The sequence below is a fragment of the Passer domesticus genome, chromosome 2, assembly GCF_036417665.1.
Source record: "Passer domesticus isolate bPasDom1 chromosome 2, bPasDom1.hap1, whole genome shotgun sequence".
Classification (NCBI taxonomy): Eukaryota; Metazoa; Chordata; class Aves; order Passeriformes; family Passeridae; genus Passer; species Passer domesticus.
In genome coordinates this window covers 64553063-64576539 of record NC_087475.1, presented here as the reverse complement: position 1 = coordinate 64576539, position 23477 = coordinate 64553063, and the positions used below count along the sequence as shown (strand labels likewise).

The 23477-nt window shown below is 38.3% G+C and overlaps 1 protein-coding gene across 4 annotated transcripts in view; it reads right to left on the bottom strand.

The window, feature by feature from the left end:
- The window catches only part of RNASEH2B (ribonuclease H2 subunit B), a 42858-nt gene that overhangs the window by 5603 nt on the left and 13778 nt on the right, over positions 1-23477 (bottom strand). The window contains exons 3-10 of one of the 4 annotated variants that reach the window (XM_064408846.1): positions 23109-23216; positions 20763-20839; positions 18081-18201; positions 12072-12136; positions 10753-10858; positions 7583-7661; positions 6748-6790; positions 1665-1745 (exon numbers count right to left, since the gene is read on the bottom strand). In XM_064408846.1, the coding sequence (XP_064264916.1) occupies positions 1665-1745; positions 6748-6790; positions 7583-7661; positions 10753-10858; positions 12072-12136; positions 18081-18201; positions 20763-20839; positions 23109-23216 (680 nt within the window). Of the gene's footprint in view, positions 1-1664; positions 1873-6747; positions 6791-7582; positions 7662-10752; positions 10859-12071; positions 12137-18080; positions 18202-20762; positions 20840-23108; positions 23217-23477 lie in introns of those variants that run through there. The other 3 variants (XM_064408847.1, XM_064408848.1, XM_064408850.1) reach the window with 3 other exon arrangements.

Here is a 23477-nt window from a genome sequence, read left to right as displayed (position 1 = left end):
CAAGGAGAAGGAGGTGAAACATCTCTCCTTTCTGCAGAATGAGGTATCCCAAATCAAACGTTTACTTTGGGATAATCCCTGAGTGTACATTAAGAGGAATAATGCATGCAATAGAACAGATGCATTCTGTACCCTCCGACTCAATCTCATGATTATGCTGTCAGCAGGCTGAATTACAGACCTGCATTACAGACGATGAATAATTCAAACTGATTTACTATCAAAGACTATGCACAGTGAAATAAAGGGAAAAGAGATTAAGAACTAGAAATGAAGAAGGTAACTAACGTTTCCAAAGCACTTTTGAGGCCACTGGGACAACTTCCCAGACTTCTACACCTAAAACACGTTTTATGAACCACATTTTATTGAGCTGACCTCTTTTCTTTCTTGTATTTTAAAGCGTTATGTTTTCAATCTCTAGCTGCTTTCCCTATTAAGATAACTTTGCATTGACCTTTATGATACTCCTCAGTCTGCAGGACTTCCCAATAACAGTTCTTGGGATTAGCTAGATGGTTATGGATACGATGGAGATAGGCAACAACTGTATGATTGTCTGTGTTACTCTACAAACAAAACCACTGCCAAAGTATTTTAAAAAGAGTAGTATACTGTACAGAGTCCAAGAGCTATCTTTTCTTTCCCAGATTCTCTCATCAATGTGCATTATTACTTCAGAAGTAAATCATATTTAATGGTAAAATGAATTATCTCTCCTCAGTTTATGTCTATCTCTATGCTAAGTTTAAAAGCTATAGCATATATTGTGGGGAGGGGGGAAACATGCATATTTAAACTATTTATCATTTTCACTTAGGGGGCAATCCTCTTACTTCCAAACTACAATGTGCAATGAGTACAAAAAAAATCTGGGGTTTTGGGGGGAGGAAGGAATGCATCTGTCACCAGCTGCTTCTCTTTGCAAAGGGATAACGAGTAGTCAGCATTAGACTGAAGGTCACAAGACCAGCACAGCGGGCCTTTTCGGTTCCCCACGGATTGGAGGAAGATTCATTTTCTTTCAATGTTCACAGAAATAAGCCAGTACAAGCCTCACAGCTTTGGCAGACACAGACAGGATCTATTTCTTTTCACATCTCTGTTGCTCTCCTAGGAATAGTACAGTGGCAGGCACCGCTGGACTCAGATTTGGATTGGCCTGCAAACATGCGTTGGAGCTGGCAATCAGTAAGTTCTGTGTTGACTTAACTTCATTAAGCTGACATAAGTAAGTGCACAAGCAATATTTCTAGGTAAAAATAAAGCCTGTCCTAGCATCCCTTGGAATTTAAGCAAATGCTGCCATCTTAATTTCTTTTTTGAGTTACTGAAATTTACCAGTTGCTATCACTAAGCCATAGGATTTCTCATCTAAAGATCTCAAAGAGCCTCGCAAACATCAGCCAAACATCTTCACACATGTGTCTGAGTCTGTGAGGCTCACTGGAATGTTCACTGGTGTAATACAGCCCAGCAGCAATAGTACAAAACAGCTCAGAATAGGAAATTAAAACTGTCACATTAAACCTGAAAGAATTACAGATATCAGACAATTTTGTATTTGTTTTATATTTGTGATGTGTTTTGAAGGAGAAAGTTAAGCGCTCTGTGCTAGTCATCTACACTTCAGCAAAACATGTATGAATGCAAGGCTTGCTTACCTTCTTGGTTTTCAGATTGTCGCTGTTAAATTTAGTATAGTCTTCTTGTGGTTCCACAGGGACATCTGACAATTTCCTTTTCTGAAATGTTAGAGTGAGGAAGTTGCTCTGTCAACCACTTTTATGATGTACACACATGGAAGTTCAAAGCTTTGGCTTTAAAATGTAACCATAGCACCAAAACAGGACTGGAAATCAACTGAAGAATCTGCAGCAAGAGTGGAAGACTTCTGTCTGCAATTGTCTTCTCTACATGTGAATATAAACCATCTTTACAGCATTCAGAAGAGAGCATTCAGTCAGGGGAAGGATTTTCTTCCTAGCCTTCTGAAGAATGACTGTTAGAAATCAGCCATGATTGTGACTTTGGTGTCAGTCTATTTAGAGAACTTTCTGGAGCAGCTGTTGGAAGTCAGTGCCTGACAGTCAAGGAACTGTGGTGCTCACGATCTCATGGACCTGTGCAGCACCTCCAGTGTTGCAGCTATCTGCCAACACATGTGGATTATCTCCAGTCTGTTGTCTGCTTGTTCACAACCTGAAGAATTAATTAGTTTCTACAGGCTGCCAACAGTGAAACACTGCCATAGCTCCACTGACTGCTTCATCACTTGAATCCAACAGTATATTATGGAAGTTTGACACTGCATGTGCTGTGTGCCTTCTAACTTCAGAAATAATGCACGTGAAGGATTCTAAGCACTCCACACGATCAGGCTGTAAAAATGAATATTTCTTTCCATAAACTGTGAGCATGTGTTTAGTTTAAAGGTGAAAACTTTCTGGTATGTTTCCAAAAGGGAAAAAAAAGTATGTACTATTTTACAACACCGTATTTTTATTATTATTATATATCTGATATTACTACCCTGTCCTTAATATCCTGTGAAATCTAGACCGTGGCCTTCCCAGCTTTTGTGCCAAAGAGAGTGATTTTGCAAGCAACTTGGATGGTACCATACATTTTAAGATCCTGTTTTATTCATTTTGTTTATGGTGCTTCTGATATCTCTCTCTCTCCCTCCCCCTCCCTCTCTGTTTGGCACAGAAGCCAGGTCTGCAGCCTAGATTTCTCAGCTCTTAGAACCAGATCCAACTGAAGCCTTTTCTTTTGATTTCAATGGAATCTGGATCAGCCTCTTTAGGAGGCTGTTTACTGTGCTGTGATTACATTTTCAAATGACAATCTAATGAAGAATTACTTTTCTCCTCTTTTTGGAACCTGATAAACAAGTTTTTAAAACTTATAACAAAAATGTTTGCATTTCAGCAAAACATTTGCTGTTTAGTTGTAGCAAAGCCTCCATATTCTTTGTAAATGTCTCTCATCATCTGCCAATGGCCAGACTCCCTGTGCTGACAAACTGGACAGTGCGATGATTAAAACACAAGATCAACGGCTTACAATTACTACAAAGAACATGCAATTTTGATTTAATCATTAAATCACAAAGACCAGGCTGCACCCAGTTTGTCCTTGCTCAAGAAAGAGAATGTGTCATTGCTTTTCGGCTGATCACTGAAGCTTCTACATCTTTCCTCCCTTCAGAGTTTAATGTAATGTCCAAACATGCAATTATTTTTCCAAAACATGAAATGCATGTTAGAACCTTATTTTGGAATAATCATATATTATGTCTGTTAATACACCCTGCCCTTATGAAGAGAAATGTCAACACAAGTGATTAAAAATGGTCTGAAGGAGATGAAGTTTCCATGTATAAGCCTACCTTGCTCCTCTGAGATTGTGAAATGAAAGAGTGTTTTAATCTCTGAATTTGCAAGGACTTAAACACAGAAACATCATACACACCCTGGTCAGTGCTCTGGAAATTAATCAGATCCTCAGCAAGGTCTCACTGCCCAACAACTGAACAGTTCTAAGCCTCATTTCCTCTGCAACCAAACTGCTGAAATAAAACTGTTTTTAAAAATAGATTCTCAGAACTATCCCAATGGTATAAAAGCTATTCGTACACAATATGGAATGTACATCACATGCAGTTTAATACAGTTGTTTTAACATGCTTATATAGCTAATGACTATCAGTTGGCTCCTGATGTGTGCTTAATATTTCTTACAACACATAAAGATAATTCTTAACTGAATCAAAGGGCCAAGTAACTGTGCAGCCAGAACAACAGTCCAGCCACATGGAAATAACATATCTCTGGACATCCATTGGAGAACAAATGCTATTAATAACAGTAGGGCTCAATTATTCCTCTATGTGCTAGCTGACATGCTGCTAAACAGAACAGTCACTGAACCAGCCAGAAATGAGGGGCTTTTTAGACTTTGTTTCAGTAAGTAGCAGGGATATTGTGGGAAAGGCCAGCGTGGTACGTAATCTCGTTTCAGCAGACACAGGCTGCCCTGTTTAAAATTAAATGGAAAGGATTATCCAAAGTGGGGTTATTGGTTCTAGAGGGACAAACTTTGCAAACCATATGCCTTACTTGTCTGAGGCAAAGCAAAGGGACTTGATGTGTGAGGAAGACATTTGGAAGGTAAAAGAAAAAGACTGAAAAAGTGATTTTGGACCTTTTACTTCAAACAAGGCGAAAATCTTGGAGGAAAAAGCTTCTCAGACTAAACACTATAAATGCAGTTCCTTGCTCATACAGATGCATGCATATTCCACCACCTGCCATCCATCCCCCAAAAAATCCAAGTGACATTAGGTGTAAGCAGAAATCTCTAATGAATGGGGGAAAAAAAGACTGGGGGAAAAGAATTATTAAAAAGAAAGATCAGTTTAGGGGTCAGGTAATCCTGAGACTAAGTGAGAACTGCCAAAAAGTCAAGCTGAGTTAGACCTTGGAAAGGAAATTAAAACAAACAGTACAAGGTTGTTTATCCACAGAGGCAAAAAGGGAATTAAAAAAGAGAAAGTGAAGCTGCTGTACTATAGGGATTGGATAGATATTAAAGTTAACTTATGTGTGGACCCAAAATGGAAGAACTCTTTTGCCTCAGTAAATAATTTTCAATAAAAATGAAGAGGTTAAGCACAGGGACAGAAGAAAGAACAGAAATCACTCTATTGAAGACAGAAGTCTCCAATATGCTGATCTGGTTGGAAGATGGCATCAGGAACTACAAAATGAGAACCAGAACCTGGCACATACTCACTCTATCAGGCTGGGACCATATCAGTGCAGAATAGCCACAGACCCATCTCTAATATAAGAAGGAAGAAAAAGTGATAGTAGGACTCAGGAGAAGAGAGTGTGGAAAAAACTGAAAGAAGGAAGAATAATTAAAGAGTAAATGAAACACAGAATAATACAGAGTGGCTTGGGTTTGAAGGGACCGTAAAGATCATCTATATCCAACCCTTCTGCCATGGGCAGGAATACTTCCCACTAGACCAGGTGGCTCAGGGTCCCACCCAACCTGGCCTTGAACACTGCCAGGGTTGGGAGTTCACATTTCTGGGCAACCTTTTCCACTGCCTCACCACATTCACATCTAATTTAAACATACACTCTCTCTCAGCTTAAGGTCATTGCCCCTTGTCCTGTCACCACCAGCCCTTGTAAAAAGTTTCTCTTCAGCTCTCCTGTAGCCACCTCAAGATACTGGAAGGTGCTCTAAGGTCTCCCTGGAACCTTCTCTTCTCCAAGCTGAACAACCCCAACTCTCTTAGTATGTCTCAGCCTAAAAAAAAACAAGGTAATGCCTACTAACTCGCCTTTATTTTCTCAAATGTAACACATTTTTTGGTGACAGAATGTGAAGGATTGCCAGAGGGCTTGACATGGTGCCACTTAAGCAGCTGCAATTACAGAAAACAAATACTGCATAAGAAGTTTAAGGTAGGTGAGAAACTGGGAAAAAGGGAAACGAAGGCAACTAATGCAGAAAGGGATGCCATTGGATCAGATGGAGATTAATAATTAATTACTAATTAAAGATAAAAACAGAATGCTAACATTTGCTGAATGTACACCACTGAGTAGCATTATGAACACCTAAAGAGCTTTTAACACCGTGTAAAAAAGTCACGGAACTTTCAAGAGTGGAAACATTAAAACCAGATTAAATGTACAGAAGAAGTAAAAGGTCATGTACACAGAAACTAACTGCATGAATTTCTTGTAAATCAGAGAACTGATCAAGTAAAAACTGCAATGGAAAAAAGAAAACCCAGCTGTGTGTCTTAACTGTTCACAGCACAACAGAGAGCTATCTGATCACACATCAATAGAGGCAAATGGGATTCTAGTCTGTCATGGGACAAAGTATTTCTAGTTAAGAAGGGAAGAATGCCATCATATTGTACAAGTAAAGGTTTTATCAGAAATAATTACACATTTTTCTGGTCACCTGCTTTGAAACAATTGAGTTAATCTTGGAATACGTGTAAAGAAATCTTTCCACAATGAGGGAATGGAGAACCCATCTCACACAACCAAATTGGCTTCTCAAAATGAAAACACAAAGCATATATGTTTTCCCGTTACACATTGAAAGAACTAATGTTAGGGAGGGAAAGGAGCCATTTCAATTTCAAAAAACAATGATAAAGTTAGCACAAAAGGGCAAGGGAATAAATTGGCCATGAATAAATTCAAGGTGGAATTTACAGAAAGGTTTCTGAGCATCAGAGGAATGAGGTTATTGAACGCTCTTCCAAGAGAAGTAATGGAAATAAAAAATCCTAATGAGACTTACAGTGAAGAATGGTCGGTGTATGAGAGATTATTCAACATGGTTGTCTGGGAATCCATGACCCAGGAGGTCCCTTTCAGGGTCCTCATAAATTACATATGAAAGAAAACCTATGAGGTCATATTGTCCCATCAACCTCAATAAAACTAAATAAGCAAAATGTATGAAAAAGACTGTTGACCAAAACCATAAAATATGGCTCTCTTTTTCCCTCCCCTTTTTTAAACAGGAAAACCAACCAAAATATTGCTTATTAAAAATATGAGTTACCTGGTAAATTTCTTGAGCTTGTTTCAGACTAGCTTTTCACAAGGCCACCTTACTTAATGTATTGTACCCAGTTTCAATAATAACTCAGAAAAATTAACTTACAACACATCTATCAATATCTTAATGTTCTCCTACCTTCACTGGTGGCTCTGGTTCTGGGCTTCTAAGTTCTGGGAGCCTGCAGAACAAAAGATTTTAAATTACAAATAAAGAGAGATAAATTGCACAACCTAAAGTTTGAAAATCATTCTTCATAAATGCTGCTTTGGTTATCAGCTGCTCACACATAGCAAGCACTTGCAAAAGAAAGCAGCTCACAGACTGTATTTCTGACTTATGAAACTGTTCAGCTATGGGGCTTCAGGCTGCAAACTGCACTTTTCCAAAGGCCACCATAACAGAAGCCTTTGAACAGAACTGAACTGATGAATAGGTGCAGAGTCCCAGTGATGATCCAAGCCAAGTCTGCTGCTGGCAAGGAAAACCAAGAGGAGGATGCTGGCTCACCTTCCAGATTTAAATACAAACTAACACAGGTGAGAAAAATAAGTCAAACCCAAGCAGCACTGAGTGAGTAGGGAAAAGGAAAGAGGACTGGGGATGAAGACTTAATTCCTGGCTCTGCTGTTTGTGCTTGACAATTCTGGACAAACTGTTCTTTTGGATTTTCCTCCCACTTGCCTTCAAACAGGATACATTACTCAGGGTTTCATCACGCAACACTGGTAACAGACCTATCCGACTTTAATATTACACCTCCCCCAGCTCACAGTCCTTAACACCATAGGAAAGCCAGAAAATAACCCATAATCTACATTTGAAAAAAATCACATTTAAAGTGTGGCAAATATAATCTCATTGTGTCATTCACTGCAACCTCGATGAACAAATCTCAGTATTCAACAGAAATGACCAAAGGGACATCAATCCCTGCCATGTAAAGCTATAAGCTAGCTGGAACAATACTTACCCCAAGTATTTTAACAACTCCTTACTCAGGTCTTCAGGAATATACTCTGATATTAACCCATGGGCATACCGTACATAGTCTTCAGGAAGTTCAGGGAGTGGGAAGGAGGAGAAAAAGAACATTCGTGTTAGGCAGTCACGTTGCTTTAGCCAGGTTTCATGTGCTACCATGAGGCACAAGGTTGAATCTCTAGTAACAGACTCCTAATGGATACACTGCGATGCTTCTCTGCCTCGAGTAGTTTATGTTATATGACACTTGTAGGTTTATTTAAAAAGTAAAGACTTACTACACTCACTTTGTCAGCACATGTTATTAATATCTGCTGCATGCACTTTACAAAAGCTGTTCACTTTCTGAGAGTACTAGATATCGTGTATTTTTCCGAAGAAATTAAATTTTAAAAACCTGCAAAAGTAAAAAGCTGACTCAACAGAACATGCAATCATTAATTTTAAAGCATCTGGATCTTACAATTATTTGGCAAGGGCTTCAGTACTAAAGAACATTTTCTGGCTTCAACTGAAAACAATTAGATGAGACAATGAGTCCATTTCAAAGTCTTGTACTTAATTTTCAGTACTTTATAGAAAATGCCAAGGCCTATCTAAACATCACTGGCAAGACAGGATAATTATCTGTGGAAATATGAACTACTAGAAGCTGTTTTCAGTACAGGGCACTCCTGCTATAAATGTTCTTCTGAGAGACTGGGGAAAAAAAAGTGACCCTTTTATAACACAAAGTCCTAAACCAGATCTTTTCCGGTCACGTTCTACACAAGCACTGACTGATCGTGGGCTGGATCAGTCCTTTTTAAACTTGCTGTTGTTGAGGCTGCTAAGGAGTAACTGCACCCATGCACAGGAAGCATTTGCCAGACAGATATTAAGTTAAAATCTCCCCTCTGAATTCCAGCTCCAACAGGCCAGTTTATCTGCTCATATGTACTTAGAGAGTTCAGAAGTACATGGCATACCAACCTCAAGGAGGCAAAGAGGTATTACTTTAGTGCCAGAGATAAATTTATCTTTTTTTTTCCCTGTTTTCTTTTTTTTTTAACCTGAACAGCTCAATGCAAACTGGCATTGAAGGAGAAAGCATTAACAAACTGACAGTAGCATATGCACTTCAACTGTACTGACAACAAATTCTTACTGTCACCTATCTGCACTTCTCCTTCCTTCACTGCATAGATTCATCAAAGATTTTTCACTCTCTAAGCCTACTTTAGGGTCAGGAGAGAACAAGAAATAATTCCAACCCAAGACAATGTCACTTAATATGTTCAATTTCTTCCTTAAGAAAAGTGTTCCAATCTTTGCATTATGACACTGAATGGTGAGTCCAAACCAATTGTTATTATTTCATACTACATACTACATCCATTCCCTTTGCATTTGTGACTTGAAGCAATCTTCACTAACTTCCTTTATCAATTTAAAAATACCACTATTTGCCTCCTATAGGGTCTGTGTTCTTAAGCCAGCCTTTCATCAAACATCAGGAATACTTACACACCTCCCTTCTTTGTCTTCTGAACAAGAATATTCAAGTCCCATATGATAAACCTCTCCTACTTCCCTATTTGCTCTCATTATATCCTCCCCTATTTTTGCCCTACAACATCTGTAGCTGTTGTACATATACCCCACCTATTTTTAAGGAGCTGAAATTTCATAATAGCCCTATGAAAACAATTCTCTACAGAAATAAATTGCACTATCACAGCAGTGAAAATCAGACAAGAAAATAAGTCTTACTAGAAATAAGTGTTGAATAAAGTCCATTTGACTTCCTGTCATTCACCTTGCCACATACAGTGGGACTACCTCAAAAACTCACCTACTTTAAACCCCAGCATTCCCAATTTCAATGCTGCTCTCTCAAATATGAAAACCCAAGGTTTTTAAAAAGACTATTATAATCATGTCACTACAAATAAAGAGCAAGGTGGGAAAAAAAGTCACTGCAGATGAAATATTTAATTATAAATTTCAGAGAAAAAGTATTTAAGCATAGTCAAGATGGTTGTTGCCAGGACACTTTCCCCTTTCTTTAAAAAAGTAGGGGTTGGGAAAAAGATTAAAAGCTACCATCACAACTTTTGCAACTTAGTCTCTTTTTAAAAACCATATATTACAATCTCAGTTCTATAAAATTGTCTATTTGCCTCATAAATCTCATTTATGTTGTTTCTTTTGATATCATGACTTGGTAGCTCATTTTCCACTTTGCAAGCAAGCTGCTTTGTTTCTCCTTAATTTTTAATAGCATGAAGACTTCTGAATGTCTTTGCAATAAGAAACAATTTGCTTTGGTTCATCTTGCTCTAAACTGTTCTTAATTTCCATTAACATTCAAAGATTTTATTCCGAGTCCATTTTCAGGTTTCTCTACAGAATGTCGTGTCAGTAACACTCATTGCCCTCCCCAGAAAAATGGTGAATAGAAGCAAATGGGATCCCACCAGACTTTTTGGTAACAGGATTCTTACAATTTAATACACCTCTTATCAAAATGTTGTCCTTCATAATTACACATTTGTGTATTTGTAGTGGGTTGAGGTAAAATGTGGGTAAAATGGTAAAATGCCAGTGCACCCAGAAATCATCCAATTCATACATTGTCCGTTTGGACCAGGAGCCTTTTCCCTGTGCCCATGACTTCCTAAGATCCCTTTGCCATTTTGAAGAATTCTATGAATGCTAATATCCCATGCATCCTAATAAAAATAAAAAAAAATTAAAAAAATTAATAAAAATAAAAATAAAAATAAAAATAAAAATAAGCATGTTCTAATGCAGACACATTTACGGGGTGGGAACTCATATATATTATACATATGTATCCGATTCTTTAACACAGTCTCAGTTCAGCAAAGCACTTCAGCAAATACTTCACTGAGCAAGATGTTTCAACCTTGAACTGCGGAGAAGCTAAGAGAACCCCAGCTGAGACCATTGTAATTGTTAATTACAATGTCATCTGATGAAGATAGCAAAGAACTTGAAAAAGCCAAGGCACAGAGTCACAACTTATATGGAATTTTCTGTGCAAATTTACTGCAAAGGCCAAATTCAATATATTTTAGTTTCTAATCATGTGTTTTATCTCTAGTTATGTGACTTCACAAAATTGGAATTCATTACCATGTTTAGTTTTCTTACCTTCCTGAGCATCTGTGATCTGTTTACTGTTGATACATGTACTTGCAAGCACCCTTTCACCTACTGATATATTGTTGCTTTTAAGCGCTTTCACTGTTTGATTAACCTACAGAAAACCAAAGAATGAAATGCCTGTATCAATATTGTTATGCACATGTTAATACAGTGACAAAGCTCTTGTAATTTTGTTTCAAGCACATAAAACACTCAAGTTATGGACTGTGGTGAAATTTAATATACATTTGTAATGACTAGCAGATGAGCTCAAAAAACCCAAAGAAACTAGCATGCCTTTGAACATGTTGCCTTGGCAACACAGCACCACTTCTGCAGCACCCAAAGATGAGCTGAGCTACCCAGACTCAACAGCCATGATTATACAGGTGAGAAATACACCTGCTCAGAGAATGCTCCTGAGCTCAGCAGGATGACAAAGGCAGTCCTGGTGGAAATCAAAGATTAAAGACTTATGTGCTGGATCCAACAGAGAGAGAACTGCCAGATGAAGGTAATTTCAACAACACAAACAGGTACCTGTTCACATGTAAATATTCAGGTAATCATTGCAAAATAGGTATTCCTTCCCATGCCTCATCACTGCAGAAAATGGTCCAGATTTTGTGCTTGTATTGATTAATTTAAATGACAAGGCCTCCTCATCATGTGATACACATCCACTTTTTCTATAGAGCAGCATCATGTTAAGGGTACATGCGCATGAGTAAAATGAAATTCACCTTCTTTATACCAAAACAAAGACCCCATCAAGCTTAGCTTTAACACTAGTTTATTTCTGGCAGACTCTACAGTCCTCTAGAAGAGAATGATTGGATCAGGACAATAGTGACCAAACCAGGACCGTTCTGAGTGAACTCTGCCAAAACTTCAGGAAACATATTTGTAGCACAAAACCAAGGCAGTTCTGTCCATCTTCAAAGCACAGCAGAATTTAGAAACGGTAACAATCAAAACTCTCCTCTAGCCCATCTAGGAAAGGGACAAAGCGAAAGCAAGCCCCTCACGTTATGCAAAGCCTAAAGCAATAAGCTGACAGCTTCTTCTTCCTACCCACACCCCATATAAGCCTCTTTCATGGCCAGTCCCGTCAAAAAGAGAAATGCAACAAGCTTGTTAATATTTCTAACACCTGATCACATTCCCAAGTGGAGCAACTTTACTGTGATGTCTGTCCTTCTTGGGCAGGACACATACCTTGAACTGAGGCACAGCACGTGGCTCCAATGCAAATACGGACAAGCTAAAAAGCATTTCCATTTTGAACATGTAGCAATTTTTAAAGCAAAAGGGAAATACAATACCTTTTTCTTTAACCACTTCAGTGTCTTCTCTTGGCTGTATTTGTGGAATTTCTGACTGCCAATCTCTGAGGAAAAACAAGCAAGGGGTAAAAAGTCATGTCTGGTTTGGATTGCATTTTCAATACCTTTAAAATCTTTTAACTTGTAGATAGAATATGAAAGTTAATTTGCATCTTGCACATGTTTGATATTGGGGTAATAAGTTTAAAAAATATTGGAACTAAAAATAAAAGACTAAGCTGATATGAACAGGTCTGGACAATCTGACAGCTCTTTAATTAGGACCTAATCCAGCAAAGCACAGATTTTATTTATTTATGTGTAATCTTGGGTTCTCTTATTCACTAAGACTCTTCTCAAGCCCTTGTAGTTTCATTTCACCTTCACTGTTGTGTGTCACCAGACTGATGATTTTAACTACGTATCTCATAACACAAAATGTTGGTTCCAGAATTTTTTTTTTTAATAACAGATTATCTTACATCTTTCTGTACTCAATTCCAGCAACTACTAAGGGATCAGGACAGAAAGTTGGTTACTGAAGCTAAACTATCCACCTCTTCAATAAACCCTTTCCCTATCAGTTCTTTCTCATGTCAGAGTAACTAAAGCAGGATTTTTACTTCTATCCCTCTTTTACATAATTCAATATAATGTTAAAAGAAAATACAGAATCCAAAATAGTGAAACTCACTCCTTGTGGGAGGAAGTACATGATTCACTCATGATTTATGGAGCAACACAAATTAACTTGATGATATGAGAATTCTGGAGAGTGCTTCCCCTGCAATAACGAGGGCATCATGAGCACTTGCTATTCACATGCGATCTGGAGATATACGAGTTCAAAACATCCAGGCAAAAGAGAAAATTACAAAGGCTCAGGGAAATTTCAGTATAAAAATTCAGTATTAACTCACAGAAAGCTAGATTTGGGAAATGGAATCAGATGCCTAATAAGATTTCACAGGAGATTTTGGAGCCTGCTGCTTCAGTCCTTTTCTTTAACAGGTATTTCAATAAGTTTTGATCTCCTGTATACCATTCCCATAAATACCTACATCTGTTTCATGTCATTTACTGATACAGTGTCATATTCCAACACTCATTTCATGGATTTTCCTTCTCCCCTGGCAAACAACAACATATTATTTATGATTCCTTCAGCACTTCCTTCTTTGGGGTTTATCTTGGCTCTTCCAAATTGCACACAAACAGTGAACTATTATGTGCTCTTTCTGTATGCATGGCAGGGGGTATGGAGAGGTCAAGGAAAGCTGTTAGCAAGATAAAAGCTTAAAATCTGTCTCAATAGTTGTATAATAGCAAAATACAAAAATTCTTCAGAGCAAAAATGAAAAAATACACTAATGTACACTTGGCTGAATGATGAGGTGCAGGTAAAACAATTAGCTGTGACATTGTTGGCTACAGGCTTTAGGTCTTAGAGGCTTCTAAATGGCTCTGAAAGAAAAGAAGCAGAAAATGGAGAAACTCTCTGGATACTTGAACCTGCTTCTTAAAGGGCTAACATGGTTTGAGTTCAAGCACAGTTAGTACAATTCATGGATTCCTCTCTTATCTAAGAAAGTTCGAGGAAGGGACATCCTCTGGGCACCATCCCCCAACCCATGCTGAAAAGTAATTCTCGTCTGGATTCCCAGGCAGACTCCCCCACAACAGCATGATTCAGAGTGACTCAGGGAAAGGAAATGTAGAACTGTGAAGCCATTTTCATTAAAACATGTGAAAAATAATTACACTGAACCCTTCAGAGATCACTTTGTTTGAAAATATTTTGTGTGCTTGACAGTTTTGACTATTAAACCCTAGAAACTGACAATATTCAAGACCTCTGAAGAATTAAAGTGAGTTATGAAAGTCACAAACTGCTGACAAAAGGATTCAATATTGGAACGTGGATTTAACATGTGATGCACATTTGATATTGGTGAGAGTTAGTGACTACATTTGATAATATGAGTATATATTGGAAAGCCTTTTGTTCCCTAATGTGTCTGGTGCCTATAAAACTGGTCTGAGACATCTGGAAAGATTGGGTTTGAGAAATACAGATGGAATATAAGTGGTTCTACAATTAAATAATATGTTCAGTGATCGGGTAATCGCTATGTAGACTTGGAAGTTTCCCTGATGTATTGTTGAGCAAACTGCCTAAAGCACATTTTAAAATCCATTTTCTCAGTGTTTTCCATAACTCTGAAACTTATAGGGCCCCTTTTTTCCTACCTCCTGGGAATACAAGCTTGGCAATATTATTTAGTTCTTCTAATCAGGTAAGTTTTTTTGGCTCTTCATGTTAATCACATCAGACAAGATCACAGTACAGCTTTTGCCTTGCAAAATGAAACAAAGAGTAACAGTCTAGAACGGGAATTCATAACCCTTTCTTAAACCTTTTTTATTGTACATTCAATCCAATGTCAGAATTTATTAGCAAACAACCTGCCTCACCCAGACTTAGTGAGCTGTAACACACCCTTTCCACAACTACTAAAGCAGGTAATTCAGAATTTAATTCAACTAAATGAATTTTCAGTGCCCTTCAAGAAAGAGGCCAGAGAAGGTGGATTTTCTGCTAATTCAGTATGTGTAAACTGTGAGTGCTCTGGGGTAAGAATTTCTTAGACAGATGTTAAAAGTCTTAAGACTAAATGAAGAGTGAAATAATTATGTTGTTAAGTTCTGTCAAGCAGAACAGAGGTGCTGAAGCCTTAATGCAACTGGTATTTCTTGCCCCAATGCTCTACTCCTAAAATGAGAAAGGCTACAAAGTGGACAACAGGTCTTAAGAGCCAGAAAAGAGCAAGTACCTGAAGTCATAATGCTGGTATTTTTTACAAGCAATAAAAGACAGGAGAATATGAAACACATAGAAGTGGATTAAAGAGAAAGGTGATGTGTGCATGACAGGCAAGCAAGTGCCAATGGGTTTGTTGCATAACAGTACTCTTGGTGTTCTATAAAAAGAAAGAAATTCTAAGAACAAGCCCCACTGTAACCCAATCCAAACTTGAACAAGAAAAGAAGTAGCACGTACATGCAGGTACATGCCTGGGAAAACCCAAGAACATCACATAAAGCTGATGTGTGCATACAGCTTTTATGACAAAAGCATTGTTGACCTCGCATTTCAAAACAAAACCCAGGAAGTGAACAAATCTTTAACAGCTAATAGAATTTGTTGGCAAAATGACACAAACTTATAACGCGTTACTTAAAATGGAGAAAAAAAACAAGCAGTGAAGCATCTTCACTACTGTCTAACAGAATACAGTTTATGGGAGGATGCTCCCAGATGGGTAACAACTGCAAATGCAGCATCAGAATGGATATAGAAGTTAGACCAAGACACAAGATCTTGTATATAAAAAGTCTTGTTTTGGGAACATAAATACTGTACTGTTGTTTGGAGGAAGTGTCCCTTCAAAAAAATAATCCAGACCTTGTCCTAAGTTCCTATGCAGACTCAAGTATGACAGCCAAAAGGATGTGACTCCATTCTTCACCTTCTCAGACGGGTGACCAGTCTGACCTCCATTACAATAATGTAACAGTGGATGAGGGAAAGGCTGTGGATGCTGTCTATCTAGACTTCTGGAAAGCATTTGACACTGTCTCTCCCAGCACTGTCCTACAGAAGCTGGCAGCTCATGGCTTGGACAGGTACACTCTACACTGGGTAAAAACCAGTCTGGATGGCCAGGCCCAGAGAACTGTGTCACATCCAGCTGGCAGCCAGCCACTAGTAACCCCAGGGCCAAATTTTTATCTAATATCTTTAACAATGATCTGTATGGGGGGATTGAGTGCACCCTCAGTCAGTTCAGAGATGGCAGCAAGTTGGGCAGGAGTGTTGATCTGCTGCAGGGTAGGAAGGCTCTGCAGAGGGATCTGGAAAGGTTGGATTGATGAGCTGAGACCCAACGACATGAGGCTCAACATAGACAAATGTCAGGTCCTACACTTGGGTCAACAAACAACAAACCTCTGCAGCACTACAGGCTGGGGGCACTCTCAATGAGGCTCAGGGGGGACCTTATTGCTCTCTACACCTAACAGAAACAGAAAGGAGTTGCATTAAAGTGGGGGTCAGTCTCTTCTGCCATGTCTCAAGTGAAAGGACAAAAGGAAATGGCTGCAAGTTGCACCAAGAGATCTTCACATTAGATATTAGAAAAATTTGTTCACTGAAAGGGTGGTCAAACCTCGGAATAAAGTGACCACGTCAGTGGTGAAATCACAGTCTCTGGAAGTGTTCAAGAGGAGTCTGAATGTGGCACTTGGAAATATGGTTTAGGAGTGATTATGGCAGCACTAGGCTGACACTTGGACTAGACCACCTTGAAGGTTTCATCCAACCTTGATGATTGTGTCATTCTGTACACAGAAGTTTAACAGCTCTTCTCTCACCCTGGCTACTTATCCCATGTTAAACAAGTTGTAGGGCACAGCAATGGCCTGAATGCTTAAAAATACTTTTTAATGGAAATACTTGTCACTTCCTGAGAAGGCAAAAGCGGTTTTGCATTTCAGATGCACCTGTCCTAAAGAACCTTCTCAAAAGTCAGAACTCACCCAAATAAAAGGATTGTTTGGTCCAAATGACACAAAATGTAATGACATATTTCTGTAGGTTTTTTTGGAAATGCAGGAGGAATAGTAATATTACTCCCCAATTATGTTTATGGAAGCACATAATTCCAACAACCCCAGTCCCAAACAGAATGTGACAACAGCCTTCCTGTCTCAATTTTCTGCTCCCTTGTGAAAGTGAGCATTTTCAACAGAAACATGTCCTGCCCTGAAGTTCAAATGCAATTTCCCTACCCTACTGCCCATGCACCATATCAAGCCCAAAATACTTAAACTTGTTCACCTAAATTAACTTACAGCTTCTGCCCCCCACAAACACCTTAATGTTCTATACAGCTGGAAGGAGGTCTAGTCTTTTACTTAGCAGACTTTACTTTTTCAACACCTTTCCTTAGTCACTTCCCAATTATCTGTAGATTATCAAAATATTTCTTAAATATCATATATATATGATAACGGTTAGCTTGCTTTGTGAAACCAAATTCTTAATGTTCGTAGTTTTCAATCTATCTTTTAACTTTAACCTCAGCTCGCTGGAGAAGCTCTAGTGCATAAGAATCAGACAGCTTACTAGTTCTGCTCTTGGTGCAAAAGATTCCAGTATGTTCTCCTGTAGATCCCCATGTGCATGTAGGGGAATCTCCATTCCCTATCAGGGAGCTAGCAAGCCTAAGTATAATGCTATTTAAAGGACTGAAAATAAAAACCAAAGTCTTGCATGTTTTACGATCTGCAAACCTGCAAAAATAATGTCACGCTCCTGTCCCTTCCCTAGAAAGCATATATTGTCCTCAAATAAAATGAAAGCCCCCACACCAAAGGGAATTCTGAGCAAAGGCTGAGGAAATTATGCACAGAATTGATAGCTCGCTAACTTTTTCCATTTGAGTTTTCTCTCTCATACACTTATGCATCCCAATCAATTTTTGCATTTTAAAACAATTAAGTCTTTAAGCTTAAACCCAAAACACTAAATTATGCAAAGCCATAAAATTTGTGTTCTCCTTTCTCAGCAACACATTCATTCTTCTCCAGCTTTTTTCTATTTACTTTTCAATGGTTTGTGACAAAGGATGAAAAAAAGTGAAATGGACCACTTCCATGCCACGCCATCCTACACTAAGTAAAGAATTTATCATTTGCATGACACCTAGCAATAAGACTGCATGAGATTTTCCAAGTTGCAGCAGACAATCTGAGAGCCACATATTTCTATTCACAAGACTGCAATGACAAGCTCTAAGCCTAAGCTTCTGTTTTCGAAGTACAGCTGTGTCCAGCACTTCGGTTGTTTGGTAAAGCAAAAAACAATATTTAAATCTATTTTTTAATGAGGTGACACTAACAAATTGAGTCTTTTTTTGTCCTCCCCCCCCCACCCCTTTTTTTCACCTTTTTCTTCTGTTACGTGCTGTATGTACTGTTTAACATCTGCACACTTCAGCAGCAATGGGCAGCTAGGGTATTCTGAGTCTAGCACAACTTGATCAAGTGGCTGGAACTTTCCTTGCTGCTGAAAATACATCAAAGGGGTTATAAAAGCATTACTAAAATGTTAAGACACATATATACACACTACACATATGTATATAAATATATATGCATGCAATGGCCATAGCTTTAAAATAAAGGATTTAAAGAAGATCGTATTTTGAATGGTACCACATGACACATTCAGAAACTGATTACAAAGCAAGCTATAAATATTTATTTCAGACCAGTAAATACCTGCAAAATGCTGAACTCTTCAAACACTGCACTTAAAAGGCCAAATTTAAAACAACACAGGGAGAAACTAATGTGAAGTACAGCAGGATTTTTTGGAAGATGACATAAGACACAGTAGTCAGAGTGTGCCAATAGTGTTTTAGACCAAAACCTGTTGGATTAAACCCAGTGTCATAACTTCCATTCACATTTTGCTTTTCCTTCCACAAAGATAAATCTCAAAGGAGCAGGGCAGCTTCTGGAACACAGTATTAACCTTTCACCTCTGCAAAGTCAATTCCAGTTTGGCCAGAGTAGGGATATAAAGTGATTTTGGCACAACATAAATAGCCCCACACATGACAGAACCATCAAACAAATTTTGCCATTGCCAAACAATGCATAATCATTCAGCATGGTTTGGCACAACTGGCAACCTTCCCTTTGGAAAGATCCTTTAGTGCATCAGTACAAAGACTCTGTGAATTTCTCATGCTTACAGAGTGCGTGGTCTCTGCAGCCAAGGCTGAAGTCATTATACTGGTCAGCATGAAAAAACCCACTTGGGGTACACTGCTTTCATTATTAATTAATTATCTTGCTAGACACACAGAGGCTTAATAAAAGTAACCATCTATTGTTAAAACAATAAAATCAAACAAGAAAAAATAAAAACAAATAAAAAATCCCAAACAAATGCACAAAAAGCAGAACCAAGAAAGTACTTAGAGGGTTTTTTCTCCTTAAAAGGGAAAAGGCACAATAACCATGGCAAAAAGAATTTAGGAGACACAAAAATAAAACTGCAATAAGCTCTTTCTTACAGATAACTGACCTGCTTGTGTCCCAAAGCAAGACAGCTGCATTTACATCATGCATGGGCACAGAGCCTAAGCCAAGAAAGGTGCTGCATAGGAGATGGCTCTGCTCAGAGACACCAAGCAATCCTGCACTACACTATCAAAATCAAAGGACAGTGCAAAGGATGATTCTGTGATATCCAGTGATATCCATCAGTTCAAGCTGGAAGTGACTGTGCTGCATTCAGGCTAGCCTTGCCACAATACTGTAGAATACACTAACTTAGGCAAGGTGCTGCATGAAAGCTTTTACCCTTTTTTAGGACTCACAACAGCTCTAGGCATTTATCTGGCATCATGCCTGGCCTAGAAAACCAGAAAACCTAGAAAACAAAGTACTGAAAAAGTGAAGGGCAACACAAGACTCTTCCCATGCACAGAAACTGCAGCAGTAGCTGTCCTTTACTCAGGCTACCTCAACACCACCCCACACATAGAGAGGAGATTTACTACTTCCCTAATTTAAGTTTGGTATAAAGCTTTCAAAGGAATGATGAATTCAGAGTGCAGTGCCCAGGGAACAAGCTGAACTACTCGTGGAATGACCTCTTCTGATGGACCATCCTCACCACCCAAATACAGAATACATCTGCACACCCTATACCTTAAATAATTAAAACATCATTACAGAACAGTAAGTTACTATTACAAAGGTATAGGAAGACTTTATACCTTCACCATAAATAATTTGTTCTTCTGCATTCTCCACTTGCAATCTAAAGCAAGCAACCCTGTAGAAATTCTTTTAGAGCAAAAACTCTTAGGATGCATAAAGTGCATTGTCCCCACTAAACCAAACAAACAAGCAAAAAAACAATAAAAAAATCAACATTTTGGTTTTATCTTATGCCCCTTTTTTCAGAGGTTGCTTATGAAAAAAAATCAGAAAATTTGCCTACGACTTTTGATATATTTCAGAAATTTAAGTGAGGTTTTGCTACACTCACAATAAATCAATGAAGGCATTTTTTAATTACCCAACTTTTGGATACTCAATCAGCCCACTGCTGTTCGATGATACAGCATCTCTACAAATGTTATTGTTTCCTTTCAAATTTAAACTGCCATAGAAATGTTCCTCCTTCCTCCTCCATAGCATCCAAATTTTTCTTTCTTTTCCCCTTCTTTCCCAAAATAACAATTTTACTGATGCCTCAGAAAGGGCACTAGTTTGTTTTGATCTGATGACATGTCAGCATTTTAAATTCAATAGTTCTGGGACAGGCTCTCACAAAAAGACAAAAGAGATTCTCTTCTCTTAAAAAAGAAGGTGATTAGTGCATGTTGAGATTGAAAGCTGACTCTTGTAACGTAATTTTACCAACCAAAAAACCTGATGAAAAAAAAAATACTTCTAGGTATTAAGATAATACTGCTTTAAAAGCAAATTAAATTTCCTTTATTATGGAAGTCACTCTTTGTAAAATTAACATAACTTCTGCAGAACTGAAGTCAGAAATAATGTTTTCTCCTGAGAATTCCAGATAAAAAAATAAAGCAGGCTTACCTCTTTGTCTGCCTTTATGAGGTAGTAAAGTATCAGAAATAAGGGGTCCATTGGTGTAACAAACAGCAGGCGCCCATCTAGGTGACAGACATGCAAAAGTAAGCTTCCACAATATATTGACTTTTTGGGGCTTTAGGATGTTTTTTAGGAGTGTGAACAACATTTTTTTTAAGAAGTATCCCAATATTTTAATAAAACAAAACAGAAAAATAGTATTTGTAATTTCATATTAAAAATACAGAGATAACTCAATTCTCTACCCTACCAAACCCAAGCACAAACCCCACTTCAGGACTTCTGCTCCATGTACTCTGAGTTTTGCCTTTTTTCTGGACTGTATTAAAACCAGCAAAATTGAAGCTGCCCTCTATTGGCAGATTTGGGGGCAACAGAAATTGGATTGGTATACCAGAGACATTCAGCAACACTCCACCTCTAACAGCAGGCAAGGCAACACTGCACTGGCAGAAGGGACAGGCAGGACAAGAAAGAATGTCAAGGGCTAGTTAAGTGAGAGCTGCCTTCATCTGTAAAGGGAGAATCTGGTGCAGTCTCCTAATGGAACAAAATAAACTTAGATCAGAATACATGGCTCAGTGTGCTGTATTCAATGTTACACACAAAGGGAGGACTTGGTCTCCCATTGAAACAGACACCTCTGCCCATCTGGAGTTCATTGCAGGACAATGGCTTAGTCAGGCCTTTTGTACAACTGCAGATAATTGGAAACAATGTAACATCAAGGAAATTCACTAATGAGACCAAATAATTGATGACAATTTGACAGTAATTAGCAAACCAAAAGCAAATAAATGTATTTTTTTTTCTTGTTTTAAAGCACATGATTAAGATAATTAAAGAAAAGGAAATCCTATTATGATGACCCTAAAACTAACAAAAGATCATGTGGGAAGAATGTGTTTTGGGCAAAGCTGATATCCAACCTACCATGTGTATTACCAGCATGATGCTCAGTGTGAGGCAAAGCACACATCAGGACTACTTACAAACACGACAGCTTTGATATTGAAATTGGAAGGAAAAAGACCCACTAGCCACTTCCTAACAGCTTCCATTTAAATGCTTTCCACCCAACCTCCAGGAAGAGTTACTTTTGCTTGTTCTAAAGATTCATACTCACTAGAGGTGTATAAAGACCTCTGCCCTCCTCTGCAGATAACCAGATAATTTGTTTTAACTGCAAACACACAGATTTTGTTGTGTTGTTCTTCTCCTGACCCTTTCAGAGATACAGCAGCCCTAACATTCAGGAACAATTTTTCCACTGTATTTTTAAAGAAAACTGAGGGCATGATTTCTTAAAGCAACTGTTTCCCAAGGGCCAAAATAAAGGTTAGAAAGGGAGAGAGAGAATACAATGTGGACATAATTGGGAGCAGGGAGCAGACCCAGTCTGTTGGCTCATCCCCAAGACAGAGCAAGGAAAAGCTCAGAGACATACTGCTTGCACTGCTTTATGTGCCTGCAGAGGATGTTTAAAAGTTAGCACACACTTTGGGATATTACTGTTAAAGAAGGCATATGTCTGGAAGGGTTGCTTTTATTTATTACTATAAATGGACTTTTCTCTAATGAAAAGGAATAAAACAAATATACCTTAATCTTCTGAATTAATACTTATGGACATGCTGGTCTGTGGACATGCTGGCAGAGCAACACTGCTACAATAACATCCTTACTGAAAATGGATTGTGAAAGCCATCACAAGCAAGTTACACAAGCTTCCTCCTCATTTTCAGAAAGGTGAGCAGGATCAGAGAACGTCCAGGATAGTACAAACCAGCTCCCTTCAGAGACAACTGAAATAGCAGCTTCAGACCTCTCCTGAGAGCCCAGCACTTAGGCTGGGGACTTACAGAGGCAATTTAAAGAACACAAGACCATACATTCCAGTGCTTGGAGTTCTAACACACCACTTTGCTTGGCTAGCTAAGGCCTTCCAGCCCTTTCTTTTCTTTCCCATAGGATAATACATATTAGCTTACTCAGAGGACTTGCTGGTGTGATTGACAAGGAAAGCTAACTATTTCATGGCACTTCAGTTTAAACACAATTGAATTACTTACCCCTCCTTTCCCCTTCAAGAGATGACAAATGAACATCAGCCTAATTGAGGCTGCCAAAGGCAACCTTTTAAAGAGAAATGACAAAGCCCCCAGCCCTGGTTAAATCCATATGGCAAATGAGTCTATCAGAAGGTGGGGATATGATGCAGCATGTCTCAAACAATAAGGAAAAACACCTGTAAATTTACTAGAAGAAAGAAGGAAGGTCTGTGTATAAACATTAGTTAAAGATGGGAGAAAGGCACATTATCCAACTCACCCTGTTGAACAGTCTGACCTATAAACCAGGAACGGCATTCCTCGTGAAAAGCTTTTACTTCAAACAGCTGCTGTGCACCACTATTGAATAAGTAAAGGGTTGCTTCCCCTGTTGAAAAGAAATCTGGTTTGTGTTTGTAAGCTTTCAGAAAAATCAAAAGAATACCCAATATGTTTGAAGAATGTGCCTTATATACATACAGACACACAAACATACACACAGTCTACATAAACTCACTACAAAGAGATCTCAGACAAAAAACACTATTATATACAGATGTTCATTTACCAGCTCTATAAACGAAACTGAATTTGAATCAATAAATAAGATGTGTGAATAGTTCATCTTACAACACAAAGCCTTTGATCC